We start from the raw sequence: 20,694 nt of genomic DNA on the forward strand, positions 1-20,694 counted from the left end.
TAATTTACAAAGTAACCTTCAAAAAAGACAAATATCTGAGATTTGCTTCGGGTTGCAAGCCAAACATAACCATGTCAGACATGCCCTGGGCAATGGGAAAGACATGCAAAAACAAGCCAGAAGAAATATCTCCACTGTCAAACAACAGTAAGTGGCTGCAAAAAAAGAGCTGAAAGTAATTATCAATACACAAAACACAGAAATGGCAAAGAAACAAGAAGGGTACAAATGCACCTGTACTACAGCAACATTTGATAACAAATTCAGAACTATGTAAGAACAGCATCAAATTATAGTAATTTGCAAAGATACTTCTGTATCACATTAAAAACATACTAATTTACCATGAATGTTCTTTCCTCACAATGTCATACATAAATTTATTATCTCAACATATTAAAGATATATTGTTTCTAATAAAGCATCATCGATCCATTTCTATTCTGTACCACTCACCAGCAAATTACACCTGCCAGAGAGAAGATGCACCCAGAAATTCACTTTCAGAACATTGTCATGAAAACCACTTTTCTTCACTCTAACTCTCAATGCATTCTGCATGTCACATATACTTTTTTCCAAGAAGTGCTTTGATTCAATATAGATTCCAAGAAAGTGCCTCCTTATGCAGAAGTTACATCAATTTCATTTTAGCTACATTTTAAATTGTAATAAATACCTCTTTAATTATGTAATTGATGCTAAGTTTCCACATGTCCCTAATCGATTCCAAACAAACTGAAATAGAGTAAAATGTACATCTGTGCAAATTTTTTAGTGCTATAACAAAGTTCATAATCGGATTGCAATTTGTACTATTTTATCTTTTTTTTTAGATAGTACATGTATTTCTTACAAATATTTGCTCCCAAAATTCAGCTCCCTTTTGAAGATTCCAGAGTAAAAAAAAAAAGCTACATATATAATTTCCTTATGCAAAACCTACTTCTACTCCTGCCCTTTATCAGCTGACCTTAATGCAGCATTAACCCTTTGCTTACAGGGGATCTTGTCTTGCTAAGACTACCATTGCAAATACAATTCTGTGGTAGCCAAGACAGAAAACAAGAACATCAACAAATTGGCTTCAGTCATACTAAAACTACAGGACTTTGCCCATACACTTAAATCAACCCTTCTACTTATCTCAGCTTCATACTACAGAACTCAATGTTTCAGAATACAGCCGAACTCAATTTTCAGCAAGTTAGGATATCCACTTGTCACTTGGTAAATACTAAATTTCTAAAAATGTTTAGTGAAGCATGAAGAGCCAGGTACAGAACAACCTCTACAGAGCTTTCCCTGCTTAGGGTAAATCTCAGCGATAATACAATCTGAAAAAAGTAATTCCAGGAGAACTCTTTTGTTAAACACCAACCTTAAGCAAAAATTGTAACTTTCTTTTCCAATACCTCACCAGCACCTTATTGAAATATCCAATTTTTAAGCTTGAAAAAATTCTCTTTCTACACCCAGTCACCTTTGAGAAATTAATATAATTTAATTTGTACCAAACATGTCACCTTGCAAAAAAAAAAAAAGCAAAATCAGCTTCAGAGTTGGTGAAGGTTGAAGTGAGGACAGGGGATGGTTGTGCATCTGTGTAAAGAACTGAGTTTTTTACAAGATATCATATGAAACAAGGTTTTGCCATATCCAAAATTAAAAACCCTTGCTATAAAAAATTAAGTATGTTGAAGTGTTTTAAAGCACTGGAGCTGAAGAAACGTAGCCACAATTATGTCTAAAACTAAATTAAGCTCACAAAGCAAATGGAGATATATGCAGGATAGAAATCTATCACATGGACAGCAGTTTAGAGAGCGGCTTCTGGTCTACTGAAACGCCATTTCTTCCTAAGCACACAGACTATTGTCAGTGAATATTCTTTTCTTTCAAGAAAAATTAAAAACAAGATGGACAGAAAAAAGAATGGAAATTAAAGTAAAAACCCTGTCAGAACTGCACAGCTAGCATCTGAATCTATACTTAGATTACTTTTAAAATAAGGGAAAATAGAAGGAAATAAGAAGATAGATGTCAGATTAAACAACTGATGTAGATCATAGATTTGAATGAGAAGTAACAAAAGAGCTGCTATTTCAGAAGCTGTTAATAGCAACTGCTAGGGATATTATGCCTGAACTCATCTGTCCTCACAGACAGTATGAAGCCTCAAAGTGCACTCTTCCAATTGTACCAGTGTGAAACAATCCTAAGGGTTCTTATTTATTTAGGGCTTTATTGTCTTGCTACAAATAAAATTAAAAAAACAAACAAAACCAAAACAACTCAGATGCTTGGACAACAGTGCTAAACAGGTGAGACTGAACTGCTTTTTCCTACAAGCAAAAAAAAGTGAGGACCAATCATCTTGCTAAAAGGGCCATATACAAAACCACAAATTTTGAGAACTATGACAACAAAAAGTTTCCATTCATATTCTAAAATATGAGAAATATGTTGTTTCTACATTCACTTTTTCAGCAATAGCACCTTTCCAGCAACCTAATTATTTCAAAGGTATCTCAGTATCTTTATAAAGTGAAAATATTAAGTCACAGCTGGAACAGAGATTAATAATTCATTGCAGTGCTCAAGTCAGAAACATCAATAATTTGCCACACCACAACAGGCAGTACACGAAACCCTCCAACATAACTTCAAATCCCAAAGACAAGGTATGGGAAGAAGAGTTACTAGGCTAGCACATTTGAGAGTTCCTTGCAAAATGCCACTGTTAACCAGGAATAAGTGCAATGTTTTCAAGGGCAGTTTGCGTATCAGTACTGCAATTCTTACACTGTTATTTAACTTAATGAATCTACAGGTATGCCATTGGGTTTATTTCTTTAGCAGTAATTGTATGTTCATACTATTCATGCTATCATCACTTTTTAATTGACAGACTATGTGTGCAATGTGCATGATAAAAGCTAAGTTAACATATTTATAGTAATTCCTGAATTATTCTCCTACAATGGTGAAATATAGCTACAATTATATATGTCAGCTGAGGTTTGAAGGGACCTCTGAAGGCCATCTAGTCTGAAATTCCTGCTCACAAGTGTAATGGTTTTGATCCATGGCTTCCTCAGTAACTAGGTGTAACTAAGGAAGCAGACATCACAAGTATTCCACATGTGTTTTCCACGTAACAGAGGAGGAGTTTAGGTTTTTCCTTCTTCCGGGGAGCTGGATATGGGAGAAGCCTGGATGGTCTGTTCTGTTCTTGTGGTGTTCCTGGCCTGGGATGTGGGTGAGATCATTTCATGCTTGTTCTCCTTTGATTGCATTTGTCTGTTTCATTTTTTTAGGTTTGGTTTTGTTTCTTCCTCTTTTCTGGTTAACAAGTTGTTTGGGTTTCTTCCTTTTTTCCCTTTTCCCTTTCCCCTGGGGGTGGGGTCCTACATGGTGTGTACACATTGTATATATGTGTTTGCAAATGTCAGGAAAATATAATTTCTTTTTAATTCAGTTCAGTTTCTTTTGAGTTTTTCTCTTTTCAGTTTTCTTGCAGTTTTTTTTTCCTTTGCTATGAGGACTCAGGGGGAGGGAGAGGGCAGTCCAGGGTTGGTAAGAAGCTAGGCCAAACCTGAGACAACAAGTTTGTCAAGGCCTTGTCTTGTCAGATTTGGAAGCTCCACAACTTTTCTAGGCAAACTGTTCTGGTGTTTGATCACCCTCAATTGATATAAACTCACCTTCATTTTTTCAATTGATTCCCTGTATTTCAGTTTGTGTTCATTACTTTTCATTTTGTCATTGCTCACCACAGAAAAGCCTGGGTCCCTCTCCTTTACTCATCCCCAGACAGGTATTCATATACAGTGCTGAAACCTCCCTGAGCCTCCTCCTCTACAGGCTGAACAGTTCTGTCAGTCCCTCCCCACATATCCCATGATTAAGGCCTTCAATCAGAGTTGCAGTCCTTTGCTGGACTCTCTCCAGGATGTCCAAATCTCTCTTGCACTGGACAGCCGAGGACTGTACCCATCACTGGGGGTACTGAGCAGTGAGTTAAGGACTATCTCTCTGGACCTGCTGCCAGCATTCAGCTACTACAGGCCAGGAAGCTGCTGACCCTTGTTACAAAGGCCCACTGCTGCCCCATGGTCACCTTGTCTATTAGGACACACACACAGAATTCTCTCTGTGCAAAACTGCTTTCCAGCCAGTCAATCCACCCTGTGCTGCTGCTTGGTCTTATTGCTCCTTGGGTGCAGGGCTTTGTATTTCTCTTCATGGAAATTCAGGATATTCCTGCATGCCTGTTTCTCCAGCCTGTTCAGGTCCCTCTGATACATCACAGACAGTCTTTCCAGCTTTATCATCACCTACAAACTTCCTGAGGACACACTTTGTGTCATCAACCAGATCACTAAGTGCCTCGGTATTGGTGCTTTTAGTACAGTGTCAGTGACCGGCCTCCAGCTGGACTTCAGACTCTGCTGATCACAATTTTTAAGCCCCTCAGTTGAGTGAGTTTTTGGTCCAACCCTCTGTACACTTACCCAGCCCATACATCACCTACCTGTCTAGAACAATCACAGGAAAATGTCAAAAGTCTTGCTAAAGCAGAGATTATATCCACAGATTGCCGCACATTCACAGAGCCAGTCAGCACATTGTGTGAAGTACAGTTTCCCCTTTGAAAACCCATCCTGACTATTCCCAAACACCTTTTTGTCCTGAAGTTCAAAAAGGATTATTTGCACCATAACCTTCTCAAGTAGCGAGGTGAAGCTGATCAGCCTGACATTTCCAACATCTTCCTTCTTGAAAACAGGAATGACATTTAATTTTTTTGATGGGGGGAAGATCAGAGCAACCTGCCCTGCCTGCTGGGACCTTTCACATATGATCAAGTTTGGCATTGCAGCAACACCAGTCAACTCACTCAGTATTAGTGGGTGTGTTTTAAAAATGTTCCATGGGACTGGCATCTCTCGCTCAAATGTTCCCTAACATAACCCTCCCTTTTTCCATGGTTTTACCTTTACTGATCAGAAGATATTCAAGGTGGAAGATTAAAGTTTTTCTGACTAAAACAACTTACAGACTAAGAACAATGCATCAATACTTTTTTGTTTTAAAGAAACAAGGCATTATTACTCAATTTCCAGATTTTCTATTAAGATTCTAGTGAATCTAAGGTGCATAATACCTGAACTCAAATATCAAGACTAATATTATGATTACACTAATTAATTGCTTAGTATTATGATTACTAATTGGTCACAAAAGTTTCTGTATTTAGTTACTGCTGAGAATTGTAATCAGTATTGATCTGCATACTGACATTGAAACTACTGCATCTTTATCTCCTTTTACATCTGTTCTCAGTCATTGTCTTACATAAAGACACATACAATAAGAATAAACAATGACATAATTTAACTGAGACTGAATTGCTGGGTCATATTTTGTTTTCTTTCACACTCCTTTTAAGTTACATGAATACAAATTGATGCAGTTCTACAAGAAAAATAGGAATGTGTAATTGTAACTCAAACAGAAAACCCCCTAATAAACAGTGTACTAGCTCTTATTTTATTACTGATTACAATGAAGGTTTAAAATGGCAATTAAAAATAGACAGGATTCTACAAAAAGCCATCAAATAACATTAATGAAAAGGAGGCATTTTTCAGTTTTACTTCATCATTAGCAAGTATGTATGTTTAAAATATGAAAAAGTTGGTCTACAGTGCATAGTAAAAACCTGGAAGGGGCAACAGGAATGTACAAGTCATGACAATTTCTCCAAAACAAAAACCTGAATTACTACAAAGTCAACCAAGGTAAATTGGGCTTTGCCCTGTGTGCTTTAGGCTGCAGAAGTTCTGTTTATTTGCTTTGTATCATTTCCCTAACATTTTTAAAAGCACAAATAAACCAACATTTATCCAAACAACAAATACTGAAGGAAGACTAAAAAGGAGTATCAGAAATTTATCTACTAGGATCCCCTGCAGAAGAGACAGTAGCTTTCTGAGACTAAGTATTCTGGCAGAGTAGTAGAGCATAAAAAAATCCTCTGCATGTATTTAAGAACATAAACTCATCTATAAAATTGCCACCAGCACTGCTCATGTGCTAGAAATGATTCAAATGAACATATAAAACCAAGTGTTTCTATACTGCTTTGTTCCTCTCCTTAATTTTTTTCAGTTCTTACAGCAAACTCTTCTTGCAAGTAATAAGAAAGCAAGTATCTTACCAAACAACCAAATCATGACAGATTTAAAATATTGCAGAATAGAATTTTTCAGTTATGAATGCAAAATGCTATCATCTTAGATCTGTGGTAAGCCACAACTTCAATTTAGTCTCATTTTAGGATGAGGGGAAAATTCCAGGAAGATAAAACTCATACAGCCTTTAATTAATATAGATATACCATTCAGATCTAAATATCCTGATTGATGGGGGGGGCAACGCAGAACAACAATCACCACCCCAGGGTTACTAATGCATCTATTTTTCTTTAATACATTATTTATGGGGGGGGTTCCTCCGTATATAACACTAGTAACACAAACAAAAGTACTTTTCAAGAAATTCTGGTGACAAAATTCCTGCAACTTTAGACCACAAATATGTACAGCCTTACACAATGTGTTGTGGACATTAACTGCTCTGTAGTATATTTTTCATGTTCTTGTTTTGTTTATTCTGATTTTTTTTTCTTCTGGAAACACAGCATAAAAATAAACAAACATTAGTGAAGGCTTCACTATCACTTTTTACAGTCAATTTAGTTTAGGGTGAAGTGTTCTGTGTTTGACATGATCAGGGAAAGATCATGTAGGATTAAAATACTGTATTTTAAGACACATACATTGAAATTATTCTGTTTTAATGTCAGGAATAGACATTTATAAATGGGAGCCCTAGAAAGCTTGTATTAGTATCAACTACAAAACACAAACTTCAAAATGCCATTAAACTACAGCAAAATAGCTCCAAGGAATATTTTACACAGATAAGCAAGTAAGAATTTCTGAACTGACAGGAAGAGTTTTATTAGAGAGCAGGTATAAAAGGCAAGCTGTACTAATGCATGAAATAGGATTTAAGTAGTGATGAAACTTCTGAAAGGCTCAAAAATAGGCATATATTTTAGTCTTGTCTATTGTTTTTGGAAGTTCTGGAGGGACAGGTCAGCAGTACCCATCCAGCACTATACCACAGAACAAAATGACTTGTATACAATAAGCAATAAAAATACTAAGGAAGCCTAATGAAATCCACAATCATACAGCAGAGGGACTGACTGAGGGACACTGGAAAAATGAAACAGCATGAGAGCAGACAGAAGGCCTCAAACAGAAGCCTGCACTACTGTAGGGCTTGTAAGGTGTGTAACTATGACAAAAGTTGAATGATTTACATTGGACAAAAATGGGAATGTTTTAAAGGAATCAGCTGGGTCCAGGAAATGCCATAACACTGGCAGTGTTTCATCCTCAGATCAGTATGAAAGATATACCTAGATGTCTAGTTTTATAAAAAACACAGATTTTAACCACTATTCATAACTCAGATACTCAGCTTAGGTATCACCCAGTGATTTACAGTTGTGAACAAGCAATCCAGGCAGCCATGAAAATTCGGAATTAGAACATCACTTTAAAGATAATATTTTAAAAAAAGAGAATTAATTCAAGAAAACTGTTATTAGCATGAGACACTACCTTCATGAAAATGTCAAAATGTTACCAAAAAAATCCAAAAAACAAAAAACAAAACAAAAAACCCAAAAAACCAAACCCCCCCCCCAAAAAAAATACCGTCAGATTTGAGCTGTCAAGTGATCAGCATTGAAAGGATGTGCTACTGTACCCCAGAGGGCATTTTTAAGAATAAACTGATATCATATTAAAGATGGAGATTTAAACTGAAATGTCAATTGACCTCTAATGATAGCGTTAAAACACTTAGCACAATGAAAACAAATTTTCCTTTTTCCCTTTTATATAGAGACCTCATGCCTTACCTCTAGGTCACAGTTGTATTCTGAGCCATCCAGAAGCATTACTTTACACTGCACAGCTTTGATTTTCTTGGGAGATTTCTGAGGAATGCTGTCTGTTTTAATTTCAGCTGTTTGCACTTCCTTTGTTTCCCTTTGTTTTTCTTCATTTTCTTCCTTTTTCTCTGCAACTTTCTCTACTTCCACTTCTTTACCATCTTCTTTAACAGGCTATATAAAATACAGGTAAACAATGACAAAGTCAGGAAGTGGATATTTTTAACTTGTTCATTTCTTTCATAAGCTACTAAAAAAAAGACATTAATCCTTTATTAAAGTTATGCGCATACTGGAATCACAATAACCAGCACAAGCATTAAGGTCTGCCTTTGGGGACCAGATATTCTTGCTCTCAAACCACTGAAGGTGCCCTTCTTTCCTTTTCTTGAAATTAGGTAATTTTTGTTTTAGTGTCTTTTATCCTAAGAGAAAAAAAAATTATCAGGAAGCTCCAGGAATTATATTAAACTAAAACCCTATGTTTATGAAAGACAAGTAATACAGAATCACAGAATAGTTGAGGTTAGAAGGGATCTCAAGATCATCTAGTCCAATGTCCCTAGGGCCTGGCCCCTCCAGAGTCACACACAGCAGTTTGCCCAGGACCATATCTAGTTAGGTTTTCAGTATCTTCCCAGGCGAAATCTCCACAACACCCCGGGCAACCTGTTCCAGTGTTTAACCCAGCCCTTTGTTACTTCTGGGAGGCCTGTCATCTGTACCACCATCACGTGGGCTATTTCCTTTTGTTACCAAGGGAAGGTCCTCCCATCATCAGTAAAAACAATTTTTTTGCAATTTAAGATGTAATCTCATGTTTTTGAGTTGAGTCCATTGTCTTTTGTCATCTCACTGCATACCACACTGATAAGATTCCCTTTTATTCTTCTCTTCCCCAGGCTGACCAGTACCAGCTGTCTCAGCCTCTCCTCACATACAACATTCTCTGTGCACCTGATCTTTGCCACCCTATAATATGAAGTTTGAATGTTAAGAACTCACATGCAACTTCACAAAAATCAAGACTTGAGCCTAGCTACTGGAGTAGCTAGCAGTTTTCCCCCAATATGATTCTAACAAAGCTTTGCATGAATTACATAAATCATGAATCAGGTTTAATTAACATTACTCCAAAGTATATATGAAACTTCCCACACATACCTGCATTTCAGCACTGCTGATAGACTGTTTTGTTTTGTTGTCTGCTTTAGCATTATGCTGATTTTCAGCTGCTTCTTCCAAGCTCTTTCTTGGCTGAGCCACCCCCTCTGGTATCTGGCTTTCACTTTCTTCAATTACTTGTTCTTCCCCTGTGGCCCTTTTCTTGGGTTCATCTTTGGGCTCTGCCAAGGTGTATGATTTTTGTTTCTTAAGCCAGGGAGGAAGGAAACGAGAGATACCCTTGCTTTCAGGGGAAGCTTTTTGCTTCTTCTGGCTACTTGGACTACTTTGGCTAGTTAGTGCTGGGACAGATGAATCTTGAGCTTCTTCAGAGGATGCTGACTTTCGATTTTTTGGAGACTCTGATGCTTCTTCAGGCTTGTCCTTGCCTTTGTCTGATCCCAACTGTTCAGAATCTTTCTTTACTTCAGTCTCTGAGCCAACTTCAGTTGTCATTGTCACAACTGAAACTAAAAGAAGCAACAGTAAAAATAGTCTTGTTACATAGCATCACTACTTTTACTGATTATTTGCAGTAACTTGAAATCACGTAAATTACTAAACTTATTTGGGTTAAAAAATACTTCCTTTCAAATTCTCTGTTCACAAGTAACATCAGCCAGCTAAAAGTTAGTGCTCTGCAGATAAAGATTTTTAAAACATGAAACTAGACAGCTAGACCTACAAATAGTTTCCTTCTCCTTGATAAAAATTTAAGTGTGTTCACTGAATTACATTTGTTTTATTATAAGCTATTCCTGATGTCATTGGCCAAGATCCCTTCACAAGTAACATCAGTTTTATTTCTACAGGGCTCCTTGGCTGACTCAGGAACGGAAATTTCAGAAGAGTAGCCACCTTCTTTAGCAAAATTAGCAGATACAATCCCCTTACTTATTCAGTGACACCCGTTAATTTGAAAGAAATTATTGGAAGAAAATGAAAGAGCAAGATACCAAACAACAGGACAAAATGATGGTGAGCACAAGACTGAGTATAAAAAAAGGTCAGAAATTATAAGTCAGTGATACTGCTGAAGTTACTAGCTAGCAGTCCTAGTTCAGCAGCCAGGACCAGTTTTATCACTGTGTGGGTATGACCAAAGCTGTGTATTCTACACCTTTTATGTCATTTCTCATGAACTGTTAACAATGGACCATTTGTATCAGCTGCCCAGGGCACACCTGATCCCTCAGGCTGTGCAAGAAGCCTGTGAGATAAGAGCTGTGATAAGTCCCCTCCAGGAAGTCGTCAGCACTGTCACACCCAGCCTGAGGGGGTGTGTCTGCTAACGGGCCATCAATGATCCCAAAATACCCCATGACTCACAGAGTCAGATCACCCATTGTGGAATTCCCTGCCCTGGGGGAGGTACTGGGCGATCCCACCTGAATCTGAGGGGATATAATCTTGGGGTTTGGGGACTTCTGGGACCACTCACTGGATCCAGAGGAGGACCAGAACTTTGACAGGAGGTGACCACCACTCTTGACCAGACTACAACCATCATCTGCACCAACAGGGTTTTTGCCCTTCTTTTTACTTTGGACTCGGAGGAACCATGTGGGTCTCAGCACAGGGGCTAACAAACACCATTGTCTTTGTGCCCCAACGTGCTGGGTTATATTTCTGGGCTTTGTGGGTTAAAACCAATTTCTCTTTGTATCATTGCATTTGTTGTAATATTTTTATTAAATTGTAACTCTGACTTACAATCTTTTTTGTGTTGGGTTCACTTCTCCTGCCAGTTTCCCTTTAGAGCAGGACATTATGTTAGTTACCAGCTGAAGTTACGCTAGCAAGCATACTTTTTTATTTAAGGTAAGATTGGGTTCTTAATCAGGAGTTAATACCAATTAACAAAAAATATCATGCATAACTCTTATACTCTAATCACTTCTGCCTAAGTCTCCCTTCAGTGAAATTAAAGGCAAATGTACAATAACAATTTTTAATTGTAACATCCGTGGTATTTATTGAAAAACTATTAACTAGAATGAACAAATTTTCTTATCTATGTGGCATTGGATTTTGGTTCATTGCTTTGAAAGTGTAATAGAACTATTTTTTTCTAATCTATTCAAGTGAGTTATCAAAAGTAAGCACATGAGGGTCCAACAAAAGTTTAAAATTACTAGATTCCATTAGACACCACTGGCAATTACTTTCAACCTTCTGAAAATAATCCATTTTAAACTGATGGTCTGTTTGTCTGGCCTGAAGTTTAGCATGTTAGTTACAACATAATTTTTTTTATCTTCATAACAGCGAACCCTTTTCATTACAACTGATGGCCATAACTTCATGCCATTAGAGTCAAGAGGCTATTCGTTCAGGACTCTTACTAAACTCAACAGCTGCTGCCTCCACCCCTGCCCAAAAAAGTCAAGTAGTTTAGGCTTGATGCAATTAACTCACACAGCACTTTCAAGTGCACATGAAGCCCACCAGGAACTATTTTAGATCACAAGACTGCAGGGACACTTTGCCTCCAGGTTCCCCAAGCACATTCATAGGCAGTCAGAAATCATTAAACTAAGCTGTTCCCAAGGAGGGAAAAACCCCTAAAGGAAGCTAATAGACACCTAAACATACAAGAGAAACCATTCTGGCAAGAGAGATGAACAATACTGTGCCAGAGTAAACCATCTTGACTGTTATCTTATGAAGAAGCTTAGACATAGGAGCCTTGAACCATCCACAGGCAAATTCATACTAAGAAAGCATCCTAAGACCAAAAGTATCTCCATGTTGTGGGTGTTTCTTTTTTCATCAGTTGGCATTTCACCATCTAAACCCAAAACATTCCCCAATGGGGAAATTAAAGGAAAAGTTAATAGCTTTACTGGTACACTGAATACATTTCAAGTTTAAATATTACAGTCACATAGCCCTTTCTATCAGTTTTTAATAGAATTCTTCAAGTTTTAATACTATTAAAAGAGCTTGTAGTGATAGAGTATTAAATATCACATAAGTATTATAAATCTCAATGGTAACAGGCTTCTGAGAGGCAGCTTTCCATTTGACTATTGAGATTAAAGACTTTGCTACTTAAAGCCATATATTAGTATGCTAGTTTTAAAGCCACTACTAGTCAAATCACATTTTGCTACCACCTTTGTATTTTACACAAAAATGCTGTTCTTTCCTAATGGTACATTATCTTATTAATATAATAATGTAAAACTTCATTATCAACATGAAAAATGAACAATATAAAGAAAACTAAAATCAAGTTTCCCTAGGAGAAAAATCAAAATTTATGTGGATCAGAGAATAACAATCCATGCTGCTTAACAAATTCATAAGGGAGATTTTGTTATTAACAGAGATAGTGGTGATTTTTTTTCTCATACATCTCTAAGAACGAACTATTTCCTTCTCAGAGAGTAGCTAAGACAATTTTGGGAAACTTGATAAACATCTTCAGAGAAGTTACAGGAAAGCCACTATTTTTTCTGCATGCTTTTTTCTACTTTTCAAAATATGCAGAAACACGTAGAATACATGTACAAACTAATAAAAATTCATTATATACTGCTCTCAAAATTAAGATAGTATCAGTCAGAAAGGAGAAATCTCTAGAAAATTTCTTAGAACTGAGTAAAATTAATCACCTGTAAACACAATCCTATGATACTTTTCTAACAATCAAAAACTGAGGATACCATGTTCAGACATCTTAATTTGATTTTTGACAGGATAGCAGTGGGTGGTACAAACTTGCTCAGTGTGAAACAAGAAATGTTCTGCATCTTGATGTGTCCAGGTTTTCACAAAAATCATAGCTAAAAGAAGAACTTGGCTTTATACTGTAGAAGGAAGGGAAACTTGTTACAGCCCCTGCCCTGTCTCAGTAGGTCTGTCCATGTTCGCTTAATGCCTTCATTCGATGCCCACAGCAGGAGGCGATTTCTTTCACAAACCCAGCTTCCTATAAACTTGTTTCCAGGGGGAAAAAAGAATCAGGAATAGAGAGGAAAAAATCTACAAAACAAAACACACCTGTCTGCTAAGCCTGTGTACTGCTTTATACTCCCAGTAGTCTCTGAATGAACTGTGAAGAGGTGGATGACTTTACTGAACCAGGGCACTGACCAAGAGTATAAGGCACAGTCTTCCCAAAATACCTACCGTCACTACCATCTAAGTTTGATGTTTCTTATTTCTAGAGTTGCATTTTAGTAGGAATTAGGCATTCCTTGAAAAACAAAATCAGGTCTACCTGCCCTTCCATACTCCCCACTTCAATGCTCAGTCAAATCCTCCAGTTTTGCAGTCCACAGCAAAAAACAGAGGTAGGAGGGACAAAACTCTGGAGTTCTGCCATCAGCCTACTGCAGTTGTTTGTGAAGCCTCTGATGTTACTTTCACCACAGTCAAGCAGATCAAATAACCACATTTTCCAGAAATTACTTTTTTCTGATCTGCTCTTGTCCTGCTTGCAAAGATCTCACAAGATCCCACCCAGCCCTGTGTCTAACAGCCAACAACACAGCAGAACAACAAAATGGAAGAAAGAAGCAGACAGCATTTGTCTCAGATTGGGAAGAAAATCAAATTAGATTGAAAATTTAGAGTTCTGAACTTCAACTGTATGTTTTCCTCTCCCATGTCCAAGTAAACCCTCATTTGCTCTTACTACATAGTATTAAGCACAGTACGTAGTTTTGCCCCTATAATTTTTAGGCCCTGTAGCAGCTGCAGCAGGATAGGGATCTCCTCATCTCACCTTTTTTGTATTGCAAGGTAACATTAAATCGGTATTTTATTTTGAATTAAGAAAGAAGAATAAGAATCTTGCAGTAAGAGTAGACAACAGAGAAGGCACCTTAGGGAGATTATCAATGTCTGAACTTAGGGAAAAAAGTCCTGGTAGATTTTGCAATTGACATTAAACGCATGCACAATAAACCACAAGTCATAATATCTGAATCTGCAGTAATTGTCCAGTAAATTTGGCTCATGCAGATTGAATGTCTCCCCAAACTGCAAAGACCAAAGTGAGGGTGGGATGGCCAAGAGTACTGGAAACAACTTGGCAACTGAAGAGAAAGTGATTTTGTTAAAACAGGTCCCACTTTTACAGGGAGCAGATGATCTACCCTAACCATAACTCTACCAATTTCCCCAAGCAAGGGTACTGATCAGGAAGCAACCAAAGACAACAGATACTCATTCTCTCTCTGTCTCTTAATCATTTCCTTTGTTTTCATTTCACTAAGATACTAATGCTGGCCAGAGTTCACGCTGAAGACTGAACGGAATGCTAAAGTCTTTCCTTACCACTCTTCCCTCTCAAATAGATAGACCAGTCAGCTGGTTGATACCTTTCCTCCAGTTCCTAGCAGAAACTCTTGAAATACAGTTTTCTGACCAGAAGGATTCCTACCACCGTAGATAAACTATAAGCAGAAGGCATATCAAGTATAACATGAAGAAGAAAAAAAAAAAGAGCAAAAGGGAAAGAAGAAAAGAGTAGCTCAAGGATCACAGACAACACTGAACTAAAACAAACTGCAGTGAAGTGAAGCTTTCTATGATAATCCACCTTTTACTTTGCTGCTTCCATTATGGCATTTCTTATTTATCAGCATAGACAAACAAATCAAAATCCTTTTTACTTATGTTCCTGGATCTTATTTTATTTATTTTCTGAGCATATCAAAGTAGAAGGCAGTCCTAAACCTTTCTTCTTTTTTTTACTTTGTTACTGAAATTCATAGCAAACTCAAGAAAGAAAAATTGTTTTGATGGTTATACCTCCATCAGTCTACTCAGATTCACAGAGAAATCACATCATAGAAGGAAAACTAAAAAAAGAAATCAAAAAAACTCCAACCTATTTCTGCTGAAATAAATTACAGCTCAGTGCACTAAAAGCCAACGTGTGTCTGCGCAAGTCATGTAACTTCCTGGATCACCATATTATTTATTTTTAAAATCGTTACCTTCATAAATTTTCCAAATACTTAAGTTCACATGAGGCAAACATAAAAGCCAAAAAGACAGCAAGTAAAATTTCTAACTTCTGAAAAAAAAAACATATGAAAACCTGAAACAAAGTCATGTGTACTTCAACTGCCTAAAACAAAGCAAAACCGGTCCCAAATAAAGTTGTTTATTTCTTCTCATATTATTGATCTGAAGCACAGCAGAAGACTACTCCATATTTCACAGTTTGGTAGGACACATCATTTATGAAGAATATGGGGTTGCTGCTTTCAACACACATGATCTGTTGATATAAAAGCCACATAGAAGTAAAATCCTAGTTGGGACAGTCATTCAAATTTTAGAATGTAAAGCCAGTGTTTAAACATTAGGTAATACCTGAGGAACTTGGTGCTACACCTAAAAGATGTTTTCAAAAGCATAAATTCATTATTTCTGAAAAGTGCAATAATTTCTATTTCAAATCAGGCTGAATGTACTAACTAAATAACCTTATTTTAAATTCATTAAATTTTAAAACTTGTACCTTATCTTGTATGTAAAAAAGAAAACTCATGGCATCCCACAGTTTGTTGAAGGTGCCGATACAGCCAGCACACATTCTACTAGCAAACAAAGAAGTAAGTCAAATTTCTTCTTTTAGTTATTTTCAGATGGATTAAACAATTGCAAAGACACTGAGCCCTCTGAACACAAAGGAATAAACTAACAATTCAGGAATGCAGTTTTATATTTTGACATCATTAAGAAAGCAAAAAACATCCCTAAAATTGTCTTAGTTACATCAATCTGAAATATTTATATCGTACCCTATTAAATATTGTTCTGTAGTCAAATATCAATGCAAAAAAGTCCCAATTCTCCCATGGGAACTTGCATCTTCCTCTGTATTTATGAAGACACAGAACTGTATATTCATACAAACATACTTTGAAAACTGCATCTGAATTTAGATTAATTTTTAAGCACACTAAAAAAAAAGGTGAGACTGAAATCAAAGATCAATAGTTTAGCACACTACTGAACACAATTAAAAAAAGTTACAATGGAAAACCCACAGGAAATTGGTACCTCACATGTACAAAATCTAATCACCTGTTTTTGAATGATTATTCAAAGATGATCTCTAGTGACTGAACCCAAACCTAGGTATTGACACACTAGGTATTGAACGTGACACTGACTGTTTCAGTCAGTGATGATCACTGTGCACAAAAATCAAGGTTAACTGCAGAGGCTGAAGAGACAGACCACAGAGTCGGCTTTTCTGTGAGTCTCTGCAGTAGCCACAGGGCAGAAGCCCGTCAGAGTCCATTGGTTTACAGGCTGTGACAAGAGCACTGGAGCCGGGGCCTGAACTCTGCTCGTGCTGTCAGGGCTCCTCTTCATAGGCTTAGAAAGCAACACAGTGATAACAAACAGGCTACCAAGAACAATCCTTCATGCCACATATAGCTACCACCCCCTCCCAGAATTCCATCTTTTAGAGCTTCACAGTTCATGGAGAAGCCTTAAGCAATAATCCAGGTGACTAGACAACTAAACCTGTATTATGATTCAGACTTTTGCCTTTCTAATAATATCTTCTACTAAAACTATTTTTTTTCCCCAAATGTAAGCCAACTAAAAGAATCACCCTTTCTTCTCCTCATGATTCTGCTTGCAAAACTGGAAGTTTATTTGCAACGAGGTAACCAGGTGAGCAAGCTGACATTGCCAGTCTGTATATTGGTCAGCAGATGGTGCCATAATAGCTCTAAAAATCAGTAGCTTGTTTCAAAGGTCAAACCTTAAGCAGTAATATTCCAATTTCACGTGCAATTTCCAAATTATGACAAGTAATGAAATGCCTTCATACAAGTATTAACATTTTAATAAATATGACTTCAGAGTAAGTGAACTCCAACTCCATGACAATACACATTAGTTAGATTAGTAACTAATTAGTACATTAACAAGTGTGTGTCTAACTATATACACATATTCACATCTAAGTTAATTTCCAAGAATAGAAATGGCACAAAACTGGCTTTTCGAAAGCTCCTACATCTATCAAATCCAGTTTCCAGGGAATTACAGCCATCTCACAGTGGTTAGCAGCCAGAGTTAATAGCAACTATACTCACAAGCATCCTTTTATGTAGACAGTGAGGCCACTATTAAAAGTAACAGCTGTTTCACTAGTCTTCAAGTTTACATCCATGCCATCATATATCTGATTATTTGCAAGTATGCAAAGTTCCTCTCCCAAATAAATTCTTGTCTTTATACTAATACTGAAATCTCATTCAGTCTCTAGAACTAATTTTTGTACTGCAACAAAGTTATGGTAGGTGTGACACCATTCCTTACAAAACACAGAATACACAGAACTCACCAGAAAAAACACTGACAAATTCCCATATAGGATGATGAGAACGCAAAAGGTAGTTCTGAAACAACAATGTAAGACAAGTAATTCTGAAAAGAGCAGTGAAGACAAAGAAAAAAATCAAGGATAGAGACAGCAGATGAAATGTGACAGAGAAAGGTACTTCTGTCTAAAATTGCCAAGTGTGTATCTGCAGTCTAGATAGAATGTTTTCACAATAAAACTGTTATGTTGACAAATTTCTCTAAAGCAACTCTAGGGAAACCACCCTAACTCTTTGTAAACTCAAATTAGCATCCAGGAACATTACTACTTCTCAATACACTTTTTCCTATTAAAGCAACAAAACACATACCTATCACTCAAGTGCCTCATCTTTCATAAAACATCTGCTGCAGGCCATCTCCATTTTGCCTAGTGAACAACTTAATTATTGCAATCCACATACAACTTTGAAAGGCATAGTTCTGACAGATAAGTCAGTTGTAGAGATACATCTGATTTTTCCGGAAAGGGAAGATAATACTACAAAACATGAAAATAAGTGAGAATTCTTTAAACACTATTTTGTTTCTCTCATGACACTAGGTAGCAATCTCAGATGTATAATAAAACATAAAAAATAATAACAGAAAGTGCTGTTTCCCAAACTAAATGAAATGCAGTGAAAACTGCATCATCTGTTTAACAGCACCCGTAGAAACATGCAAAGCTCAACCCCAAAGCTTGCAACAAAATCAGAACATAAACACCTTTTAAGTGTTACATGGAGCCAAGCTGTGATGTTCACACCGGAATCTGAGATTGCATTTACATACAGCTCATATATATATGTGTGTGTGTATATATATATATGTACATATATACATATTTATGCCGCTCTCTTAGTGATATCCATACCATATCCAGAGATAACAAAAACCTGTTCCTTCTGTATTTTCAATCTACAACTACACTGCTATATCAAGGGAAAAAAATAAGTCTCAAAGAGCAACTTAATTTAAATCCAGACATCTGTTTTTGCCAGAGTACATATGCAGAGACACAATCTGTTTACGAAGCTTTGTGCTGTTCCCCAGCACTGGAAGAAGTGTTGTAAACTGATGAGAGTCCAAGTCATTTTGAAAAGCTGTACTGAACAAAAGTGACCCCACCCAGGCCATGACACTGCTAGAGAACGACATGCTCAAATGGAAAAGTGGGATTTAGTTCCAAACTCATTCCAATTCAGAAAATGAACGTGGGTGAGGAGACAGCACTGTTTTCCTGTTATCTGTCCAAACAAAGAACATAGTTTTTGAGAAAAATCTCTTCCCTATTTTTAAAATCAACTTTGCAAGTTTATGGTGGGTTTTGAGTGCTCACGTTAAACCCCCAGGATAACCACAATTTTAGAGATTAAAACCAGCAGTGAGCACTCATTTTTTTTCCAAGCACTGCTGTCTCTCCAATCTCCATTCCTATCCTTCCACTCTCTCCCACCTCACCAAATGGCTGTTTCTATAACAGTGCCACAATTTCACTGAAGCACAGGCAAACATACATTGCTTTTTACCCCATTCTTATTAAAGAAACTGGGAAGGTGGACAACCACCACCGTATTTGTGTTCTGTACATTATTTACCTTGCTTGGATTTGGAGGTGATTGATTTTTAGAGGCCACAATAAAACAAATTCCACTTCCAACTTTCATTCTTTTTATTTATAATGTATTGGCAAGACTAAAACCAGTTTCTTTTTATACTGACAGCATTTAAGTTCACTCTTGCATACAGTATGCTTCCAAGGCACTTACAGTAACATGGTTAATCAAAGCACTTGCCAACTCTGTGAAAAATAACTTAATAGTATTTTCTGTACTGCAAACTGAGAGGCCTCAGTGTAACAAAGTTCCCAGATGCCAGAATTCCACATGGGCATTATTGTTTCGACAAGTATCTATTTCCTCTTCAGTGGAAGTCATACAGAGAATTATTACCCTTTCACATGTTTAGGAAGTGTACGACAGCATGCAAAAAGAGGAATCTCTGTAATATCAGGATTCTATCTCAGGAAGCAACTAGCCTGTGTTTTTGGTAGTGACAGACCTGTACAAGCACATTCAGAAGTTATTTCCATCAGCAGAGACAACCAATAACTTTATTTCACCAGTACATTGAGGCTGAATGTCATACAGATGTGCACACTACTGAGATCACATTGGAAACACTTGCTAGCTTTTCATTTCAGCTAATCCAACTCAGGGACAATGGCTAGAAACCAAGTGACAAATGCACTGACAGTTTGTTCTGTCATGTACAAGAGTTCAACAGACTTTTTTAGGTTTTTAGACACAAAAGTGTCTTTTTTGGCAGCAATATCACTTTTATATTTCCACTTTCAAGGGTACTTGATTTTTGCTACTGTCAAATATAAGCACCATAGAGGGCACAGTTCTCTTCAGCAAGCCACTGTAACAACACTGGTTGATGTTTGCCATTACCCAGAGAAAGAGTTGTAAAGAGTGACAATAAAATTATCAAGTCTTTTATACAGAGGACAGGTGTAGAATCTTCTCCTGCCACTATTTTTTTAATGTCTGTTTTCCTGAATCAGGATGCAAGCTTAGAAAGAATTAAATTAAAATATAAAAAATTAATTACACTAATTAAAACAGGATAATTCTCAGCTCACGTTGCAATGAATAAATGCTATTCCATATTCCCTGACTGCTATCATCCCTACATTACTCAAACCTCAGAGGTTAGTCACCTGAGATGTCTTCTGTTAGTATTTTTATGTTTACAGCTAGCACAAGTTACTGAGTCCTTTATGTGCTACTGAAACAAAAGTATTCCCTTGAAAGAGCAGAACCAGTTTGCTCAGCATTTCCCATCTACCCTGAATAATTATAATGCACCTCAATGATACACTGCAAACTATTTCCTATATACTTCAGTTTACTCAAATATATAACAAAGTAGTGAAACTAGAGATAACACTGCTCTTTGAAAAAGTGTGCATCTCCTGGTCCTGTGGGAGTTAACTCTGCCAATCCCAAGCAACTAAAAGCAGTGGATATGCCTCTTTGCTGAGCAAATAAAACTGGCAGCCAGAACTTCATCACTCCCATGGGCTCTTCTGAATGCTGGTGTTTGATTAGCAGAGTAAAAACACAAGCAAC

General features: G+C 37.0%; 1 protein-coding gene across 15 annotated transcripts in view; it reads right to left on the minus strand.

Moving 5' to 3' along the window:
- The window catches only part of EPB41L2 (erythrocyte membrane protein band 4.1 like 2), a 110,587-nt gene that overhangs the window by 55,341 nt on the left and 34,552 nt on the right, over window positions 1-20,694 (minus strand). For all 15 annotated transcript variants that reach the window (XR_011697145.1, XR_011697144.1, XM_071549077.1 and 12 more), the window contains exons 3-4: window positions 9,203-9,672; window positions 8,006-8,212 (exon numbers count right to left, since the gene is read on the minus strand). Coding sequence is in view for 13 of the 15 variants with exons in the window: in XM_071549077.1 (XP_071405178.1) it covers window positions 8,006-8,212; window positions 9,203-9,658 (663 nt within the window). In the remaining 2 variants the exon portion in view is untranslated. The remainder of the gene's footprint in view (window positions 1-8,005; window positions 8,213-9,202; window positions 9,673-20,694) is intronic.

This window comes from Pithys albifrons, chromosome 2 (genome assembly GCF_047495875.1).
Source record: "Pithys albifrons albifrons isolate INPA30051 chromosome 2, PitAlb_v1, whole genome shotgun sequence".
Taxonomy (NCBI): domain Eukaryota; kingdom Metazoa; phylum Chordata; class Aves; order Passeriformes; family Thamnophilidae; genus Pithys; species Pithys albifrons.